At 43.0% G+C, this 19,144-nt stretch overlaps 1 protein-coding gene across 3 annotated transcripts in view; it reads right to left on the bottom strand.

Annotated features, from left to right (window-relative positions):
* Asah2 (N-acylsphingosine amidohydrolase 2) overlaps positions 1-19,144 on the bottom strand; it is a 105,162-nt gene that overhangs the window by 62,630 nt on the left and 23,388 nt on the right. For 2 of the 3 annotated variants that reach the window (XM_087908001.1, XM_087908000.1), the window contains exons 2-3: positions 6,329-6,442; positions 2,926-3,057 (exon numbers count right to left, since the gene is read on the bottom strand). In XM_087908001.1, coding sequence (XP_087764127.1) covers positions 2,926-3,052 — 127 coding nt within the window. In that variant the 5' untranslated portion in view covers positions 3,053-3,057; positions 6,329-6,442. Of the gene's footprint in view, positions 1-2,925; positions 3,058-6,328; positions 6,577-19,144 lie in introns of those variants that run through there. The other variant, XM_087907999.1, reaches the window with a different exon arrangement.

Below are 19,144 nucleotides of genomic sequence, written 5' to 3'. Positions count from 1 at the left end.
AGCACCATCCTACTCCTGGGCTGGCGGTGTTTCAGAAAAAGCAAGGCCTTGGCAAGCACTCTTTAACTTCAGCATCCCCTGTCCCCAGCATTTCCTTGTCGCCCTTCTTGTCCCTTCCCTCCTTTTCTGCACTACTCAAGCCAATCATGTAGAAGTGACTCCTGCTAAGCCTCCTAAACCCAAGCCCTGGGTTGGACTTCTTTTTCCATCCTCTCCAGACTTCCCACTGCTCCCCTCTCCATTGAACGCTGTCCACCACTCCCTACAGAGCTGCTCCATCTCCATCATTCCTGCCTTCACCCGGATTCCTCATCAAAGACGTCATCCAAATGTCACTGCCCTGCTTTGGTCCTTAGCCTGCTAAGGCCTTTTATTAATGCAGCTGGAATCATTGTATACTTGGTGACATAATTCTACCTCAATGTCATTTTTCTTATACATATGTGAATGCATTAATGCACACATAGTCCATACCAAATGCACATGTCTATAACATATGAACATACAGGGATATCAGGGGATACAAAATGATATAGAGATTAAAAGGCCAGTGTCAGACACAAACTTCTTGGTTTGAAATTTAATTCTCCTGGTTATTGGTGGAACAAATAGCCTAATCTAGTTCTCTCTGACTTTCTCACCTATAGTAAGCGCTTAAGGTGCTTCCCGGTGTAGTTTTGTGCAGCAACCTTGTGAAAACACATCAGAGAGCTAGAACACTGCTACTCCCTTGCTTTGATTTTCTTTCCAGCTGGGAATGTTGTACAACTAGACCTTTGCTTGTTTGTTTTTTTTTATTGCCAGATAGTAGCCAGGTGTAGCCACAGCATTAAATGTCATTGTCATAGGCACTGGCAGTCAGAACAACTTGGAGACTGATATCTGGCTTCTTCCGAGATTCCAGAACTTTGGAACGAAAATGTTAGAGATTAACAACTCCAACTGTAACCGACCTGGCAGTGGTGAAGATATTCCAAAGAGACACTTGCCCGTCCTCCTGGCTATTAGCTACTTCAACGATGAACCCCAAGTCATTGGAATTTCTCCAGAAATGTCATGCTCCAAAGAGGAAAAGGGTGGGAACGTGGTGCCAGCCAGGGGTGGGGCAGGAGTTTATCTGCTAGAACAAGATCTCCCATTGTCCTGACAACTTGTCAGAACACCTTGCAAGACAGGACAAACTGAGACCGGGATGTGTAACCAAGCAGCTCCACATACCGCTTTCCTTGTATTTAAATTAAACCTCATGCCAGAGGACTGGGGATGGAAGGGTCACTGACCCTCTATGTTCCTCTCTCCACTGTTACCTTGTTGAATAAATCTTTTTATGCTCTTCAGTTTGACTTTGTCTCTTGAACTGGTCCATTATGGATGAATATCCAAGCATAGCTTGATAGGGTTTCCAGGGCCCAGGCTCCCACCCTCACAACTCTGGTGATATAATCTCCTCAAGTTTATAAATATGAACCTCAAAACTTGGAGAAGTGACAAAAATGAGACTTCATGACGAACATGTGATGAATCTGGCGCCCACACCACCTCAGAGGAGGCTCTGATATTCTTGCAACTGTATCTCGGGGCTACAAACACACGTGTCTCCTGCACAGCCTCAGATGTTACAGGGAGAGAAGCATTACTTTTGCTGCGCTGCCACCAACATCAAAATGTGATACAAACTACGGCCAAGCCTCCTACGGAAGGCAAGCTCTTTGCTTTCTTCACATTTCAATTTGGAAAATGGCATCAATGTGAGAACTTTATAAGAATTTTGTGAAAATAGATGAAAAAATTATATGGAATTCTCATTAAACTGCACCACCAAACCACCATACCAAAACGCACACATGCGCACACACACACCAAGAAAAGAAGAGCCATTTGTGAGAATATACTGTGGCTTCTAATAACCCCGGAGTCTCCATCTCACTAATTTTAGGAGCCATGTTGACTGAGCAATGGTAACTCCTGGGATGATTTCACTTCTAGTTGTCCAGGAGTCTGCTTTGCCCACCACTGCAACAGAGAACCCTGCTCCTTTGTGTTTGCAGAGAATCTGCGGTGCCAAGACATGGTAGGGAGGACACTGCAAACAAAGAAGGGGCTACAACTGAGGATACTAGAGAAAACTTCTGGCTCCTTTGCCGCTTTACCTGCGGCCAGCTCTCTCTCTTTTTAATGAGATCAAAACAGTAAGCCCTCATCGATCTTCTCTATTCAGCTAACAGCCATGTATCTTTGCCCTGAAATAGAAGCTCCATCAACGACTATTATATTATATTATCATAATATATTATATTATAACATATTATCCTAATGATAATATCACCTGGAAATGCAGCCTACATTACATCCAGGAACCAAACTTGCTTCTGACACTGCAACAAGAAAATCAGGCACCATCTAAACAAAACAATTTTTGCCTCCTCTCAAAATCTTAGGCGAGTTAAACTAATATGGTGTCATGATAAGGTGCACTTTGTTTGCAGATTGTAGGGATTGTAGCCCTTGTCGGGTTGAGGCTGAGAACCGGCCTCTACTGTTTTAGGATGGTTTGATTGGTTCATGTTGTTTTCTTCTTTGTTCCCAATAGAAGAGCATGCCAACCAACAGGCAGGTAAAGATTGAAGGTCTAGCAGCAAAAGGTGGACTAGACTCAGAAGGACCTTGAACTGTGAGTACACCAACAGAAAATCTAAGAGGACTTGTGTATCTGTTTGTTATCTGGCTATTTGCGGACAAAGGTAAAAGTTATAAAAGCTGCTATCTTTGCAGAAAACGTAACTAGTACAGTGGGAGATGACATCTCAGGCTGCTCACAGGCAACCGGAAGCAGAAAGACACCATTTCAGATCTTGGTGCCGCCCACCCACCAAGAAATATCCTACAGGTCTGGGAAGGACATCCAGAAGAGCCCCAAATGCTTGCCTTTGTTGTTTTCGATGGTCCCACTGGTGACGAACAAGAGGGTGAGAAGAGCCACTGTGATGACTGTCATCATTACCAGCAGGAAAATGAGGAATGCCTCCAAGGAGGAGAAGGTACGCTTTGCCATTTCTCCTAAGACAAAACAGAGCAGGAAAAGGAATCACAGATTCGTGAGCATGCGCTCCAAGCTGCTGGAGACTATGTGGTCATAGGTATCTCTTCCATTTCAGTAGACTATAACAAGATGCAAGCACAGAATACACTCACCTCTGGCTCCGTGACCCAAATCCCTTGAAACCAAGACCAACACATAAAAGTACTCCTTTGAAAAGCCTGGGTATACTTTCCAAATCTTTCTCAGCGCAATGATCCTTTTGGTAACCACTCCTACGATTTGACACTGACATCTGAAGAAAAATTCATTTGGCAATACCATACATCTTTTGTTTGCGGCAAAAAAAAAAAACAAAAAAAAAAAAAAAACTATGGACTTACACACAAGTCTATGCTAAAAGTGTTTCTGTCCATGGTGTGACTGATAAGCAACTCACTACTTGAACTCTGCAGGAGGCTGGCTGGTTTAGAGTTGTGTTTACGAACCAAGTAAAATCATCTTGTCCAGGGGCTAGAGAGGTGGCTCCATGCTCAAGTGTGTTGGCTGCTCCTCCAGAAGACCCAGGTTTGATTATGAACAGCCACACAGGGGCCCACAACCATCTGTAACTCTAGTCCCGGGGCATCTGAGATCCTCTTGTGGTTTCTCAGGGCACTAGGCATGCAAGTAATACAGACATACATGCATGCCAAACAGTCAGACACATAATAAAATAATGTAAACTATTTATTGATTTATGGAAACAGTGTCTTTTTGTAGACCAAGCTGGCCTCAAACTCACTTGCCTCTGCCTCCGAAGTATTGAGATTAAAAGAGGATACCACCACTCCCAGATAAATTTATTTAAAAAAAATAATAAAAAGAAACATAATCTTGCCCAGATGGAGGTGAAACCCATTACTGTTCAAACTCTGTCGTCACCTTCACTTACGTCCTAGTGCAGAAAAGGAGATCAGTGGCTCAAGCCAGGAATTAGAAAAAAAAAAAAAAAAAAAAACCTCTTTCAGTGATCAAAAAGATGTCTCATAGCTTTAAACCCTGTGTTCCAGAAAAGTACCATTTTACCATCTCCTTTACAATGTTTCAAAAGAATTTATCATCACCCAAAGTGACCTTGGAAATGAGAATCCTCTATAATATGAGAAAAAATATGACCTGGTGTTTTAAAACTAATTTCTGAAGTCTAGCTATGAAGTTAAGACTCTTACTTTCCCCTTACAGGGAAACCTTAGATACTCAGCCACAGATATATGGTGATCATTTTAGGATCCATGTTACGGAATTCCATAAAATGAAATTCCTCTGCTGTCTGCATTACTTCTTTGGTCCCGAGATGGAATTAAGTGAGCAATGATTTTCTTTATCACTACGTGTGAAATAGTAAAGGTGGCACCCCTCTCGGTGTTGGCTGTTCGAGGGTTATTACAAACCCAGCTGAGACTTTTTGGAGCAGTTTTTCATTAAATGTTGGGGTTTGATTTGCTTATTTTATATGTGTGAAGGTTTTGCCAGCATGTTTGTATGTGCAACACACATGTGTCTGGTTCTCAAGTAGATCACAAGCCAAATTCCTCAGAAGGGGCATTAAGGATGGCTGTGAGCCACTATGCGGGTGTTAGAAACCAAGTCAAGGGCTTCTGCAAAAGCAACCAGCACTCTTAATCAGTGAGCCACCTCCAGCCGGAACCTGTTTGCTTAACCTGTGCTTTAGGAAGCTCAAGCAGTCATATGGGATTGAACTTCCAGGACTTAGCCTCCAAAGCTGCAGTTTCTGGCTAAGACACTGCTCACGCAAGAGTTTCTCCTGTCATTTTAAAATGACAGGATAGCTGCGTTCAGATAAGCTAAACAATATCCTTGTCAGATTCTGTTAAGATAGAAGTTGCACTTATAAATCCGAAAGTTGGCATTTCACCCAAATCTAGTTCCCAAATATGGCAGCAGCTGCTGCCTTCAGGTGTGCCAGGAACTCTCTACCGGTTAATCCCTACCCATGGGCCTAAGCCACCTAATTGCTTCCTGGTTTCTTTAAGTATTGAATTGTGTAATCCTTGGGTTTCAAGGTAAAAAAAAAATCAACTGAAAAGCAGAAATTTCTGGGTTGGATAGATTAAGAAAATGACAGAAAGACAGGAACACATTTTTTTATTATTTTTTATTTTCTCCTTCTTTTATTGTGACTATGGTCATCCTCAACACCAATGTCAGAGCCACCTCCATTCTAGGACAAGACTAATTAGGTCTGTGCCTTGGTCCCAATTCCCTTCATCAGTCTTGAGGATCAGGAAACATCTAAAACATACTTCTGGACCTCTATACATAAGAAGAGTTGCCAATCACTAGATGCTGTTTCAGTAACAGATTTTTAAGCCCATTATATTTAATACTTGCTTACAGCATTCTTTAAAAAAATTTAAGAAATAATATATTTAAATAATATATAATAATTGATAATATAGTATATTTTACATAGCTAACATCTAACAAATAATATAAATGATATATCCATAACATGTAAAATAAATAAGATAAATATAAAAATTTAAATAACTCTATAAAAAGCTATTTCTAGGTGCTTCTTTTGAATCATGATGAAGAACAACTGGGCATCTCAATCCTAGAGCATCAGAATGAAGACTGTATATATAAATGTGGTCACAGCTCGCCTATGAAACACAGATAATGTGTGTGTTTATGTGTCGTCTGTGTGTGTGTGTTGGTTTTACACTATCAACTATACAACTATACAAAGCAAGAACTCTCTTGCTCTAAGCTCTTACTGGATCTTGAGTGCTCTGCCTCCTAAGCTTCCCCACCCTGCTTGTCTATCACGAGTGCTGCTAACGCATTCCCATTCTTTTTCAACTACATCAGCTGACTTTAACACCCCCTCTCAGGACATCAGACTTTGTAGTAGCCCTGTTTATTTCCAGCAATGATTAATAAAGTCTCAAATCAAACATGAAGGCAGCTGTCTTGTCTGTCTTCAGAATGCAGATATTCCATAAGACACCGCACTTCTCACTGCATCTTAAATGAGTTTGGATTTCACAGTGGCTCCTTTGATTGGGCAGAAGTCAGCAAGTGTAGCTATCTGTCACAGCTCCACAAAGATCTGCTTTTCAAGGAGACAACTATGAAAAAATTAACAATTGGACACAAACGAGCTTTCACAACTATGCAAACGAGGGAAAGCTTCCAGATTTTACTTAGGTACTGGATAATAAGATATGAGCTATGATTCTTTTTCCATCTCTCCCCATTGAGAAAAAGAAAAGTCATTCTTACCTGATTCTGTGATTCAAAGCAGTGTTCACCTCCCAGGAGAGCAAATGGCCATGCAGAATCTTGCTCCTTGTCCCTTGCAGTTTATGAGGCTGATTGTTCAATGCGTTCCCAAATCTACTGAGGAAAGATTCCATAGTCAAGTCATTAGGTATGCTAAGGGCTCATTAGCATACCTGTGGCCACAGCGGAAGGTTGTGACTAAAGTACATTGATTACAGAAAGCTTCCCAGCAGGCTCTCACAGTCTCCTGAACCTGCCTGCTACTGGAGGCCTCCGCAGAAGGCCTGTTAGACCAAAGGTTATTTCGATCCCAATGCAACTCTTCCAGTATGACAAGTTCTGGGGACAAGAACTGCAACCCACATCGCTAAAAATATGTATCTCCTGTATTTATTCAGCCTGTGAGCTGGAAGAAAATGGATGTTGTTGGGCATGGGTGTGGGCTCCGGGAACCACTATAAATGGGATAGTTATACCCATTACAGAACAAAGCAGTGCTTTTAATGTTTCGGTTTTCAGGCCCTCGTAGCAAAACAGAAGGTCCAAATTAAATAAGAATGTGATTCATAAATAATATAGATATTCAAAATGTTGGAAGCAAGGAACAGTCCCGTACACCAAGCTCTAGAGACCAGTCTGCAGCATGTTCCTAGAGCCTGTCTTAAAATAGTGACCGCGGCGGTAGTATATAGAACTGACGAACTGAGAAGTTCCAATTACACCAAATATTAAGTTGTCTCAAGTTTGCAATAGCACATGATAAAGACCAAACAGACACAAGAACAGATGGCAAAACTAAGGCAATTGTCTGGTGATTAATGGTAGTTTTTGTTTTCATTTTTTCATCCCTCGGTGGTTTCTGTAACAGCCCTGTATCACTTTTGTAAAGAAGAAAGGGGCTGTTTTTCCCTCTCCTTAAATACTGTCTTCTATGCAAGCGGGAAGCTAAGCAATGGCCTGTCAGCATAGGTTCACTCCCCTGTTTGGATTCCCTTTCTTCCTCCTAAATTCAAGGTCTAGGAAGCAGCTTGCAGGCTGTCTGATCCTTTGCAGAGTTAGAAAAGACAGGGGTCTCTAGAATTACAAGTAAACGCCTCTAGACAGATCACGAAGTGATGACTCTTAATGCTGTCTTCTTCTGCATAAAGTAACAGTTTAAGTCACGGCGGCAAATGAGGGGTTTTTTTAGTTGATGTATTTCGGTTAAAATTCTTAAAGGTAATAAATCTAGCTAATGTAAGCAGCAGGAGGAGAGGGAGGGGAGATGAGAATTCTCAGGAGGAACAGCTCTGCACATATCAGAGTAGGAGCTCCAGAACCGTCTAGTAGATCACTGCCATTGAGAAGGGTGCTTTCCAGTTACTTCAGGGCACTGTGCTCTTTCTTTGGTCTTTGAGTCCTGAAAGATGGCATCTAATTGCTCCAGCATGGATCAAATTCTTAGGGCTTCGCGGGCCTGCTATGGAGCTTTCTATCAGCCATCAGGGCAGGTTCAAGCCTGGAGGGCAAAGGAGCCTCAAAAGGCAGACTGCTGATAGCTGTAGAGCTCATACCTTGTAACAAAAATGATTCAGCACAGAGCAAACTGGAGGGAAATCTGTTCACACCTAAACTGTAACCATTGGCATCGTGTGTGTGTGTGTGTGTGTGTGTGTGTGTGTGTTTGTGTGTGTGTGCACCACATGCACACAGGTGCCAGTGGAGGCCAGAAAAGGGTGTCATTTTCCATGGAACTGGGATTACAGGTGAGCAACCTGCTAAGCATACTGGGAACTGAACTCAAGTCCTTTGGGAAAGCAGCAAGAGCTTCTAACCACTGAACCATCTCTCCGAGTCCCAAATTTCCACAAGACGTTACTAATTTCTATCACTTCTAGGCCTCAGCAGGCGTGGTACTGACTTCATACATGCGACATTGACAGTCACACCTTTTATTCTTTAAGTAATTTTAGAATAATTAGGAATTGAACTGTCTTAAGAAAGCATCTGTTTCAGATGAAATCCATATTTTCTTTTATATCATTTCTTGCTCAAGAAACCAAATATCCTTGGATAGACACTTGCTCTGGAGTCAGGGACAGGAATTACTTGAACTAAATCTCTAATATTATCAGGATTCAAGAAGGTCATCAATATTATTAGAACTGTGTCAAAAGAACTAAAAAAGTTCCTAATCTGAGACTGATAGTGGCTTTTAAAATAATTTTAGAATGGGAAGAAACAAATATATTTGAATCTATGATCTCATAAAGGCAGTAGGCATTTTCATCTCATATATTTTAGAGTTTTGTGATTAACATAATATTTGTTCTTATTTATGAAGTATGATGTAATATTTCAATTCATGTGCACTAATAAAATCAGGACAGCATTTCTACTCCTTTGTCATTACCGTCTAATCGGTCACACAAGCTAATTGCTGTAATCCACAGCAATTCATCACTGTGCTACAGACACAGACATTCAGCATTCCTGTCAAACCATCATTTCTGAAAAGACCCTAAGGAACAAATTCTCCTTTCTAATAGCTGAGAGTACAAAGAAAGAGGATGGGGGAGGAAAGAAGGAAGGAAGAAAGGCAGAAAAAAGATAACAGGGGTGATTTCGGAAATAAAAAAATCTATTCTTTTTTTTTCTGTACAAATCTACCCTGAAAGAGTCAAGTAATTGGTAAAAGACATTTTCTCACCATCTAAGAAATGGGCAGGACATGAAAAGGACTCAACACAGAGATCTGGCAAGTCTCTGGGTGATGTTCAAAACTCACTTTCAAAAGTTCTGTCATTAAGCTAAACTTAAATCTGAGTGCTTGCTTTATAGAAAACACAAAAACACAAGAGAATGTGTGACAGGACCAATATGCTGAGTCAGCCAGAAAAGGCCAGGCTGCCAGATACTGAACAGTGAGCTGGTTTCTATAAATGCAGAGGAGAAGAAAGGAGGGGCAGGAAGAGTGGAAGGAACCCGCTGGGGCTGTGAGAGGAAAGAACAAGAAAGCCGTGATGCTAACAAGGAGGGGTGAAGAAGAGAGAAGAGGGGACAACACGGAGTAGCAGAGCCCTAAGAGTCAGAGCAGCATCAGACACCGTAAACACCAAGCCAGCGCCGCTCGGAATCTGATTAAGAGAAAGCAGATGTGTGTTTCCCCGAAGTTCTGAGACAATTCGGGAAAGCTGAGTACTGTCTAAGCATCAGAGGCTATTAAAGAATTTGGCTAAAACGTTAGTATGGTAATGATGCTGTGGCTCTATTTTTGAAGAAATCTTGTTGCGGTTGTTGTGCTGAAATAATTCTTGAAACAGAACTGTTTTTTAAGAGAAACCAAACAAAAAGGCCTAATTTAGATGGGCGGGTGGGTGGACGGATACATGGATGGTTGGGAGGACAGGACAGAGGCATGAGAAACAAGCTTTGTTTGATACGCTGCTTAGCAGGGCAGACAGGTTTCGGGTAATAACAGATGAAACACAAGGCTTCACTCAATTCCCATTCCTGTCCCAGATGCTGGACCCGCACCTGCCTATTCTGCCATCATGGATGAGGACCTGCCTGTCAGATGCACTGCCATCAGGACTGAGCCATTTGGAGAGATGCGGGCTCAGATGCATGCGTCTTGCCGCTTTGTCTCATGACAGCATGGACCTTCTAGCAGCTTCCTGGCTGTTTTCTCATTCCACAACTCTGGCCCACGTGCTCTGTCTCTGAGCAGCTAAACTCTGAAGGTGAAGCTGCGTCCAAGAGCTCAGCCTCAACTCTTGGTCTTTAGCCTATGCAGAGATTCTAGTGCTATCTCAGCCCTGATAGAAGAAAATTCTTTTCTTCTAAGCTCCCTAGGGGAGTCTCTGATACGCCCCCACTAAAAACAGTCCAAGCTCGGCCTCATAAAAACAAGTGTTGGACCTTCCACTCTTTGAAAAATGTTTGCATTCTAAGCAGAAGATTCTGTTCACGTCAAATGGTTTCTGGGAACATTTGGGGGAAGCTATGTGTATGTGTATGTTCAGTGTTCTTACAGTATGTGTGCATGTGCATATGTGTAGGCAGGAGTCAACTTTGTATGACATTTCTCAGAAATCATCCACTTTTTTTGAGGCGGGGTCTCTTACTTGGACCTGAGGCTCACTGATTAGACAGGGTTGGCTGGCCATCAAGCCCCAGGGACCTGCCTATCTCAGTATCTCTAACAGCAGACTTCCAGGTACAGGGCACCATGCCTAGCTCTTTAAGTGGGTATTGGGGACTCCTCTTAGGTCCATATGCTTACATAGCATGCGTTTTACTAACTGAGCCACCTTCCAAGGTACTCTGGGCTGATCTTTAAAATGTAAAGTGATGAGCAGTTTGACATGGTAAATTTTCATAAAATAAATTAATTTTAAATGGGCTGACATTGTAGTACATTAACAACTCACAGAAACTGCACAGGGATGGGGGAAAAATTGCTTTGAATCCCAAAACATTTTATCTTAACTGTAGATTCACCTTTTCACTTGTATCCGTTTAACCTTGATCTGCAAGAGAAATCCCTGCTCTTGCAATCTGGAATTTGGATGTCTCATTTAAGGTCACATGCTACCCTTATCCTACAATGAGTCTGGGATCGCATTGAGGGACATTCTACCAGGCAGTGGGAAGCTCAAGTCCCTGAGCAAAGACTTAATGAGAACCCCAGAACCAGGGAGCATAAGGTATAAACATGAAAGAACACACTACATACTAACCACCCTAGAAAATTCACCAAGTCAGTAAGCACTGAGCAGCCTCTAACTTTGCTCAAAGAGAGAGAAAGAGAGAGAGAGAGAGAGAGAGAGAGAGAGAGAGAGAGAGAAATGACCAGTGTTGTTGGAGAGTCCTCCCAGTTGACTCCAGCTCTGCTTGGATGCAAAGGAAAAAGAGAAGTGGGGCCATTTGGGGCGTGGGATGGGTTGGGACTTGGATCTGAAGATTAATATTGGTTTCTTTAATCACTCTGGGACTTAGTTTTCCTTCTTAGAGAAAAACCCTAACAAGAACAAATCTTGTGAAAACATCATGAGATAAAACAATTTTTTAAGTTCTTTGCTAATTTTATATCCAAATGTCAGTTGTGACACTGTGCGGCTGTCTAAGAGTGGTAGATTTTGTGCCTCTAAGCCCTTACAGCAGCGTTATCTTTTCTTAGCCCCTGTCTTCTGCTGGGTTCCAAAGATCTCCCTACTGAGTGTTGATAAGCTGCCCGGTGAGAGGAGATAAAATTGGAATTGCAAAACCTCCCCACTTCTGCACTTGTGATCAGCCCTGGAGATCTGTGTAACCTTTCCCAGAGTGTTTGGAAATTATTCTCCAGTGATTTATCCGTTTCCAAAGCCACAGAGAAGAATTTGTTTCGTTTTGTCAGTGACAAATGTGACATGTTTGCCATACAAGATTGCAAAAGGCAGATGGGAAGGGGACAGGCAACAGCCGCATTCATCATCATTCCAGAGACAGGGTGACAATATCTTTTCCTTTAACTCTTGCCCACCCTAGGAATCTTGGCGGCTTGGCATCCCCCGCTTAGACTGTGGGCCTATGGGAAAAGCACCCATTGCCTTTTGATAAAACTTGAGAAAAGAGGGAGAGTCAGGAGGCAGCCTGACAGTATCTAGAACTGGCTGGGCTCACACACTTTTTCTAAGAGACACAAAAGCTAGAGGTGAGGCTGAGGCGAGGCTGGTGGAAGGGATGATGCCTTCCATGTACTGAGCAGAATAAGACCTGAGGATGAGATGCACCTGGTGAGAAACCACCACTTCCCTGCCTACAGCACCCATCTACAGCCATGCACAGAGTCCCCTCCGCCCACATTAGATTCATCAAGAAGCAAAAGGTAGTGGGAGCCTGGCAGCATCTGTATTCGTTACTTTATGGTACTGTCACCACCCGACAAGAAGCAACTTGAGGGATTCATTTTGGCTCCCAGGATGAGGGTACAGTATCTTAGCAAGGAAGCCATGGGGGCAGGGACAGCTGGAAGAAATAGCAGTGAGAAGAACGGCAGCACTCACCCGGCCGGTTCCTGTTTTCTCCCTGGTTCAATCTGGCCCTGAGTCCCTGGCATGATGCTGCCTATGCAGGGTGGGTCTTCCTTCCTGAATTAATCCTCTTGAAAGTTCCTTACAGAGATGCCCAAAGGTGCCCTTCACTAATGCCCTAGGAATTTCTTCATCGAATCCAGTTGACAATCAAAGTCAGTCACCCAGCTCCTATTCGGGAACCACAGACCACTTCTCGTATTCTCGCTTGGTGTGGCCGTTCCTCTACATTCCAAGGCAATTCCTATAAAAACCTCGGACAAGGGAGGAAAATATTCTTGCTTACATGAATCTCCTAGAGAGATCTTGCCTGCAGAGGGACTGATCCCTGCAGATTTTTCATGCATTTGGGATGGTGGTAATGGCAAGATGACATGTAGTAAGTACATCAAGAGGTACAGCTGAGGAAATTAGAGGGTCAGTATGTGACACTGGTCTACCACAAAGCTCCTCTGTTAGCCAGAAACGGAGGTGGAGCTTGAATCTGGAGTAAATGATACTAGAGGTGGAATTCCCCAGCTAAGCGGGATGATCCCTACGAGTTTAGGGGCCACATCAGTCTATGAGTCAGAGCATGGAACCCGACAGGAATCAGGAGCCTGAAGAGGTCAAAGGCAGGATCCATCTCAGATGTCAGAGCCAAGATGGAGCCAGGGAAAATCTAAGCTTACGAGGCACAGGTACAAGGTGCTGAGCCTCAGCCCCAAGTCTCCTACACACCACGTACATAACTCCATTTTGTGGGTCAGTAGATTAGAGATTTGCATGGGCTGGGCTGACTTACTTAACCAAAACAAGACAGACAATAATTAAAACAGCCATAGCCCGTGGAGACCTTATGTGTAGACATTTGCAAAGCTGTAGGACAAGGAGAGGCACCTTTAAAACTCACTGTAAAATGAACATAGTGAGCTTTTATTTTAGTACATGCTAGGCACTGTTCCAAGAACAGAATTCAAATTACCCCCATCTAGTGCCCCAGAACTCTGGGAGGGTAATAGTATTCCTATACTTGTTTATATTTAAATTGAAAATCAAATAAACAGCAACAAAACTATCACAGGGAGAGTAAACAACTGGAGGTCATATAGCCAAACTAGATTCTGAGGACAAGCTTATCTGTCCTTGGTCCTCTTGTGAGCTCTCGGTGTCACTATGCAATATGAGCATGCGCCTTACGCTATTAATAGATATGAGAATCTCAGAGTAACAATAAGCTACGGAACACAATGTATTCCAACCCCCAAAGCTACTCTAAGAAGAAATCAATCATTTAGACTCTGAGGTTCCAAGAAGAAGTGGGGATTCTGAGGTCATCTAAGTCACACAGTTAACACCAAGAGACAAACCGAAGTTCCTTGCTTGTGGTCACTGTGGTAACGTGCCGAGCTCACTCAAATCTGGTTCTCCACCCCTTCGTGGACATATAGCAAAGGAATGCTTTCCTCTCTGGCAGTTACAGGCCAAAGGACTGTGGGTTGTGGGTGCCAGTGGCATATGTCACTTCTAGACTGAAGCGAATGACAATGAGAATTTTGAAGAAGGCGTGAGCTCCGTCTAGGTTCTCCTTCTACCTCGCTGCAAAACTGAATTGCAGTGCATCCCAGGTGCCAGGTCTCAGGAGGAGGAAACAAACCTCAGAGACTCACCAGACCAGGCATATGCTTTTCATAATAAGAAATCAACATTTCCATGTTAGGCAACTAAGGAATGCATTTGCTACTACACCGAACCTCCTGTCTTCATGCAATCATACTGCCAGTGGATGAAGATGGTTCCTCAGAATTCCTCATCTGGGCTCACCTATACGCCTTTGTAAATGTCATTCCATTCATCAAACACCTCCAATAAAATGGTTATTCATTTAGCTCAAAAGGTATCAAAATTTCTCTAACTCAACATAAAAGTTGATGAAACTTCAACTTTAACACATAGTTAAGAACAGGAAGTAAAGATAAAAGATCTGTAGCTCACAGAAATTCACAGGAAAAAAATCAAAGTTCTGTCGTCTAGGAGAGGCTCTGGGGCTTAGTCATATCATGGGACTTTTGATTTGCTTAAGCGTAGCCAAGTATTTTTATTCCGATGATAGACAGTACAACAACCAGTATGTAGGGAAGTGGGTCTCAGTGGCAAGAGAAAAAGCTGAAAGAGACTCAAAATGCCTCAGTCTGGAACTATAACCAGTTGTTGGTTTGGTTTGGCTTATTTCTGTTTGTCAAGACAGGGTTCTCTGTGTAGGCCTGCTTCTCCTGGAACCTGCCCTATAAACCAGGTTGGCCTCAAGTTCAGAGATCCACCTGCCTCTGCCTCCCACGTGCTGGGATTAAAGTGGGTGCTAATTTCTATCACTTCTTTTTCTGAGCTCTAAAATACCCTCATTGGGAAACACGTTCCTCCAGAACATATGCCCCTACCCACCCCCACTTTAGGCTTTATAAGAAAGAAGTAAATATTCTAAAGCTATTGAAAATGTAATGACGACAGAGGCACTCAATGCATCTCAAGACGTTACAAATGTTTGCTAGGGGCGATTTAAAGAACGACTTTTAGTTTTCATTCCATTTCATCATGTTAAATTTCTCCTGTAACAATCACATGCTACTTTTGTGACACAAAAGGAAACTTTGCAGGGATTCATTCAGGTATTTCTCAAGGAAGCTGATGAAATCCACTCTGCTTAGGCATAAGATAAGGCCACCATCCAATGTAATCGTGCATTGCAATGCATCGTGGGGGCAAACACAGCCAGCTCAGTTCTGATAAAAATCAGTTCTTGTTTCTCTCCTCAGATCCTTCAGACTGGGCTTGTCTCAGATTACATCATGGTTGAGCTCCTCAGCCAGTGGGCTAAGGTCATGGGGAAGTAAATTGAGTCAGAGCTAGTGAACCAAGGTACTACGTGTTTAATTCACTTGGCTAATCAGAGAGCAGACAAGTTGTCATGCCCAAGTAGAATAACCCTTATATGTACCATAGTGATACAAATTCTTTGGAACTGGATAATTATACTGGTGTTTACATAAGGGATTTGGTAAATCTAGTTTGCCAGTGGCTGTTACCAAGTTGCCAATCCTGTTGATATTGCAAATGAGTACATGGAACTGAAGATATGATCTGAAACCAGAATATTTCCCATTCCTATGTGTCAGTTCGAGGGTTAATCTATTCAAATTTTTACTCAGATCTTCCCAGTGCCAGCTCTGCCCAGTCAGAGTAGATAGATGCCAGGATAAACAATGGGAAGGTTGGCATTCCTGCTGAGGGCAAGCCAGCCTGGCTGAGCTTCTCTTTAGAGATGTGGGATTTGCAATGACAGAGGTGAGGCTTCATGCAAGACCCAACCATTAAGATAGAAGCCTTAGACATAGAAGGAATAGTGAAAGCCCCAACATTTTCAAACCATTCAATCTTGTCTCAGGATACTTAAAATGTGTTTTATTTCATCAAAATGGAGACAGCAGTAGTTTTACAAAGTGTGTGAAGAATGCCACTGAAGGAGACAACATCAGAAAGTTGGCATGAGTGCCCGCCGCCCTGCCAGCACTTGTGGGTAAGGATGCCTTCAGCCATCCATGGCTTCTGCCGTCATGCAACTAAGTTACTTGGTTTTAAAAATCTTGCTCCAGTTTAGTCAGATGAAGAGCTGAGTTATCTTTGAAAATCCTTTGAATGAAAAGAGAAAACTGAGAGTTTGTAGAGGGCCAGCAATGTTTGGGGAGGCCAGGGATGCCCACATCACTCTCGTACTGAAAGGGGAAGTAAATAAGTGGGCACACTTATCAGCCACCTTTCTTTGAAGCAGTGTGTGAGAGAGACTACAGAGTCTGTAAAGGAACCGCAATGGGCACTGAGGGTACTATGGGGATGATGGACTGTTACAGCTAGACAGTGTGGCCCTATCTGAAGGGCACAGTTACCACTCATCAGTACCATGAGGAAGCTCAGATCCAGTATTGCTTGTTAATGAAACGTAAGTACCAGAAGTCAAGATCCAACTTCTTGACGTTTAAATGGTAAGTAAAGGATTTGGAGAGGGAAATAAAACAAAAGAAGTTCATCATGGTTCAAGACAGTTCGGTGGAAGGAAAAAATGATCATACACAGTTCATAAACTGCAACCTCTGCATTCCTTCCTTCAACAACATTTTCTGAGAATCTATGGAATATGTAATTAAACAAGGATTCTGATAGTTAATAGTGGCTCGCATCTTTAATTCCAACACTCAGTAGTCAGAGCTCTGAATTTGAGGCCAGCCTGGCCTGTAGAGCGAGTTCCAGAGTTCCAGGACAGCTAAGGCTACACAAAGAAACCCTACCTCAAAAACACAAAACGAAACAAAAACTCCTGCCCTCACGCCTCTTACAGACTGGGCTAGGATGTGGTTCAGGGCAAGGTCTGTATCTAGCGTGTGTTAGGTTGGGTTTCATCCTCAATGCTACTTAAAATAAACAGTGGGGCTTTTTAATAATGATTTTAAAATAAAAAATTAAATATGGATTGGAACAGAGAAGATATGCAAGTAACTCTAATCCTGGACTATTTGTCCCTCTGGGATCTATAAGAGGTAAGCCTACAAAAAGAGGTTGCCAGAAAGGGCTTTGCCAAAGAGTTGATATCTAAGTTGAAACCAACGAGGCGGCTGATACAGTCTATCAATATTTGTGGCTATATAACAAACCACCCCAACATTTACTAGGCAAAAGTAATACCTTCTATTTATTTATTTATTTATTATGTATACAATAGTCTGTCTGTATGTATGTATGTCTGCAGGCCAGAAGAGGACACCAGACCTCATTACAGATGGTTGTGAGCCACCATGTGGTTGCTGGGACTTGAACTCGGGACCTTTGGAAGAGCAGGCAATGCTCTTAACCACTGAGCCATCTCTCCAGCCCCAAGTAATAACTTCTTTAGCTCACAGTTGTGGACCAGCAGGGCAGCTGTAGCCGGGGACTTGCTATCACGTCCACTGCGATGCTAGTCTGGGTAGGGAGGTTGGCAGGGAACCACTCATCTAGAAAGGCTCCATCAGACAGACTGCCTCTGCTCCATCTGGGTTTATTTTTTTTTCATCAGCCTAGTGGAGGCTTTAAATTATGACAGCTGAGTAAGCTTCAAAGACAGGGTAGGAACCCGCAAGCCTTTTCAGTGTCTAGGCTCAAAATTGTTACAGAGAAACTTTCCCCGAAGCCTGTTGGCCACAGGCAGTCTTAGGGCCAGCTCAGATTCAAGGAGAGGAGAATGGTCTCCATCCCCATACAGAAGGCACATTGCAGAAGGTATGGTTTCTGGTAGAGGTCAAGAATTATAGCCATTTTAGTAATTCTCTTTAACCAATAGAGGATGCGGCATGTGGAAAGCCCTGAAGATAACCAAGAGAGTGAGGAAATAAAAGTACAGGGAAGACATTTGTTTAGTATGCCAGCACCAAAGAAGTCAAAAGGGGTTTCAAGGGAGGGCACAAAAGCATGATCAAAGGCCAGATCACAAGAGACTCAGGGTGTATGCTGCCCAGTGACATAGGGAGACTTCTTAAAGGGCTTTCTCCCTGCAAACGAAGTAGCCACATAGGAAATACCATGCTTAGCTAAACGTAATATTGGGCTGTAGAGAAGGCTCAGCCATTAAAGGCTAGGCTCACAACCAAAACATAATATTATCTAGGCTCATATCTAGTGTGAAAAACGTCCTGGGAAGGCATCATGATAGAGGTAGAATTCAAACTATATGGTTTTGCCAGGAAGGAAAGTAACCAAAGGGTAAGTGTTAGCCAATAGGCAAGAATCAAAACACTAAACCAAACAAAAGCAAACAAAAAACCCACGAAACACAGCAAAAGCATGATGCTGATGTGACTTGTCTACACTGAAAACTGCAGTTCCCAGTCTCTTTCAGCCTGAACACCATGAAACCCTGCCTCCTTTTCTGATGCTATCACATTCACACCCTGGGTGAGCGCCAGAGTGAAGACAGGATGTGGAGTTAGGTGTGGGTATCAGCTTTGTGACTATACCACCACCCACTCTTACCCTGTGACCCTTTGTGACACTGCATCTGAAGACTCGCTAACGCTGCCCTTGCCTGCCAGGGAGGCAAGTGTGGCAACCCAGAGAAGCAGATAAACAAGCTTCAGATTTTCACTCTCCATCCTCTCCTCCATACCCAACCCCCCAGTCTCATCTCCGACTCTGTATCAGACTACCTGTTGGGACTCTCCTCACTCTCTGACCCCGTTTCTAGAGGACTACGTAGATCCTGGTGGAACATTCTGCTTTCCCACTTCCTGTGGAACCCCTCAGCCCATCCCTGACCCTGTCCCCAGCCCAACCCCATTCCTAAACTTCAGCTCCTGATACCTAGAAACACATTTTGCCAGAAACTCCCAATGGCCACACCTAGCAGATCCCAGAAGAATTTCCTAGCCAGCAACACACAGTCACCACACTCTGTCCCTAAGAATCAGAGAGGGCAACAAAAACCAAGAAACAGAACAAACACCCAATAAAGACAAGACCAGAAATTGGCACCTAGAATTACAACCATCACAAATACAGATGGTCAGAAGCCAGCATAAAGCACATACACACAAAATAATAACCAGGACACTCTATCTCCACTAGAGCCTAGCAGTCCTACCACAGTAGGCCCTGAGAATTGCAACATAGCTGCAGCACAAGACAAAGACCATAAAGACACAGCCTTTATGAATATGACAGAAGTCCTTAAAGAGGAAATGAATAAATTCCTTGAATAAAT

This window comes from Myodes glareolus, chromosome 7, assembly GCF_982192425.1.
Source record: "Myodes glareolus chromosome 7, mMyoGla1.1, whole genome shotgun sequence".
NCBI lineage: Eukaryota > Metazoa > Chordata > Mammalia > Rodentia > Cricetidae > Myodes > Myodes glareolus.
The sequence above is the reverse complement of the archived record's forward strand: the minus strand, read 5'-3'. Positions and strand labels throughout refer to the sequence as shown.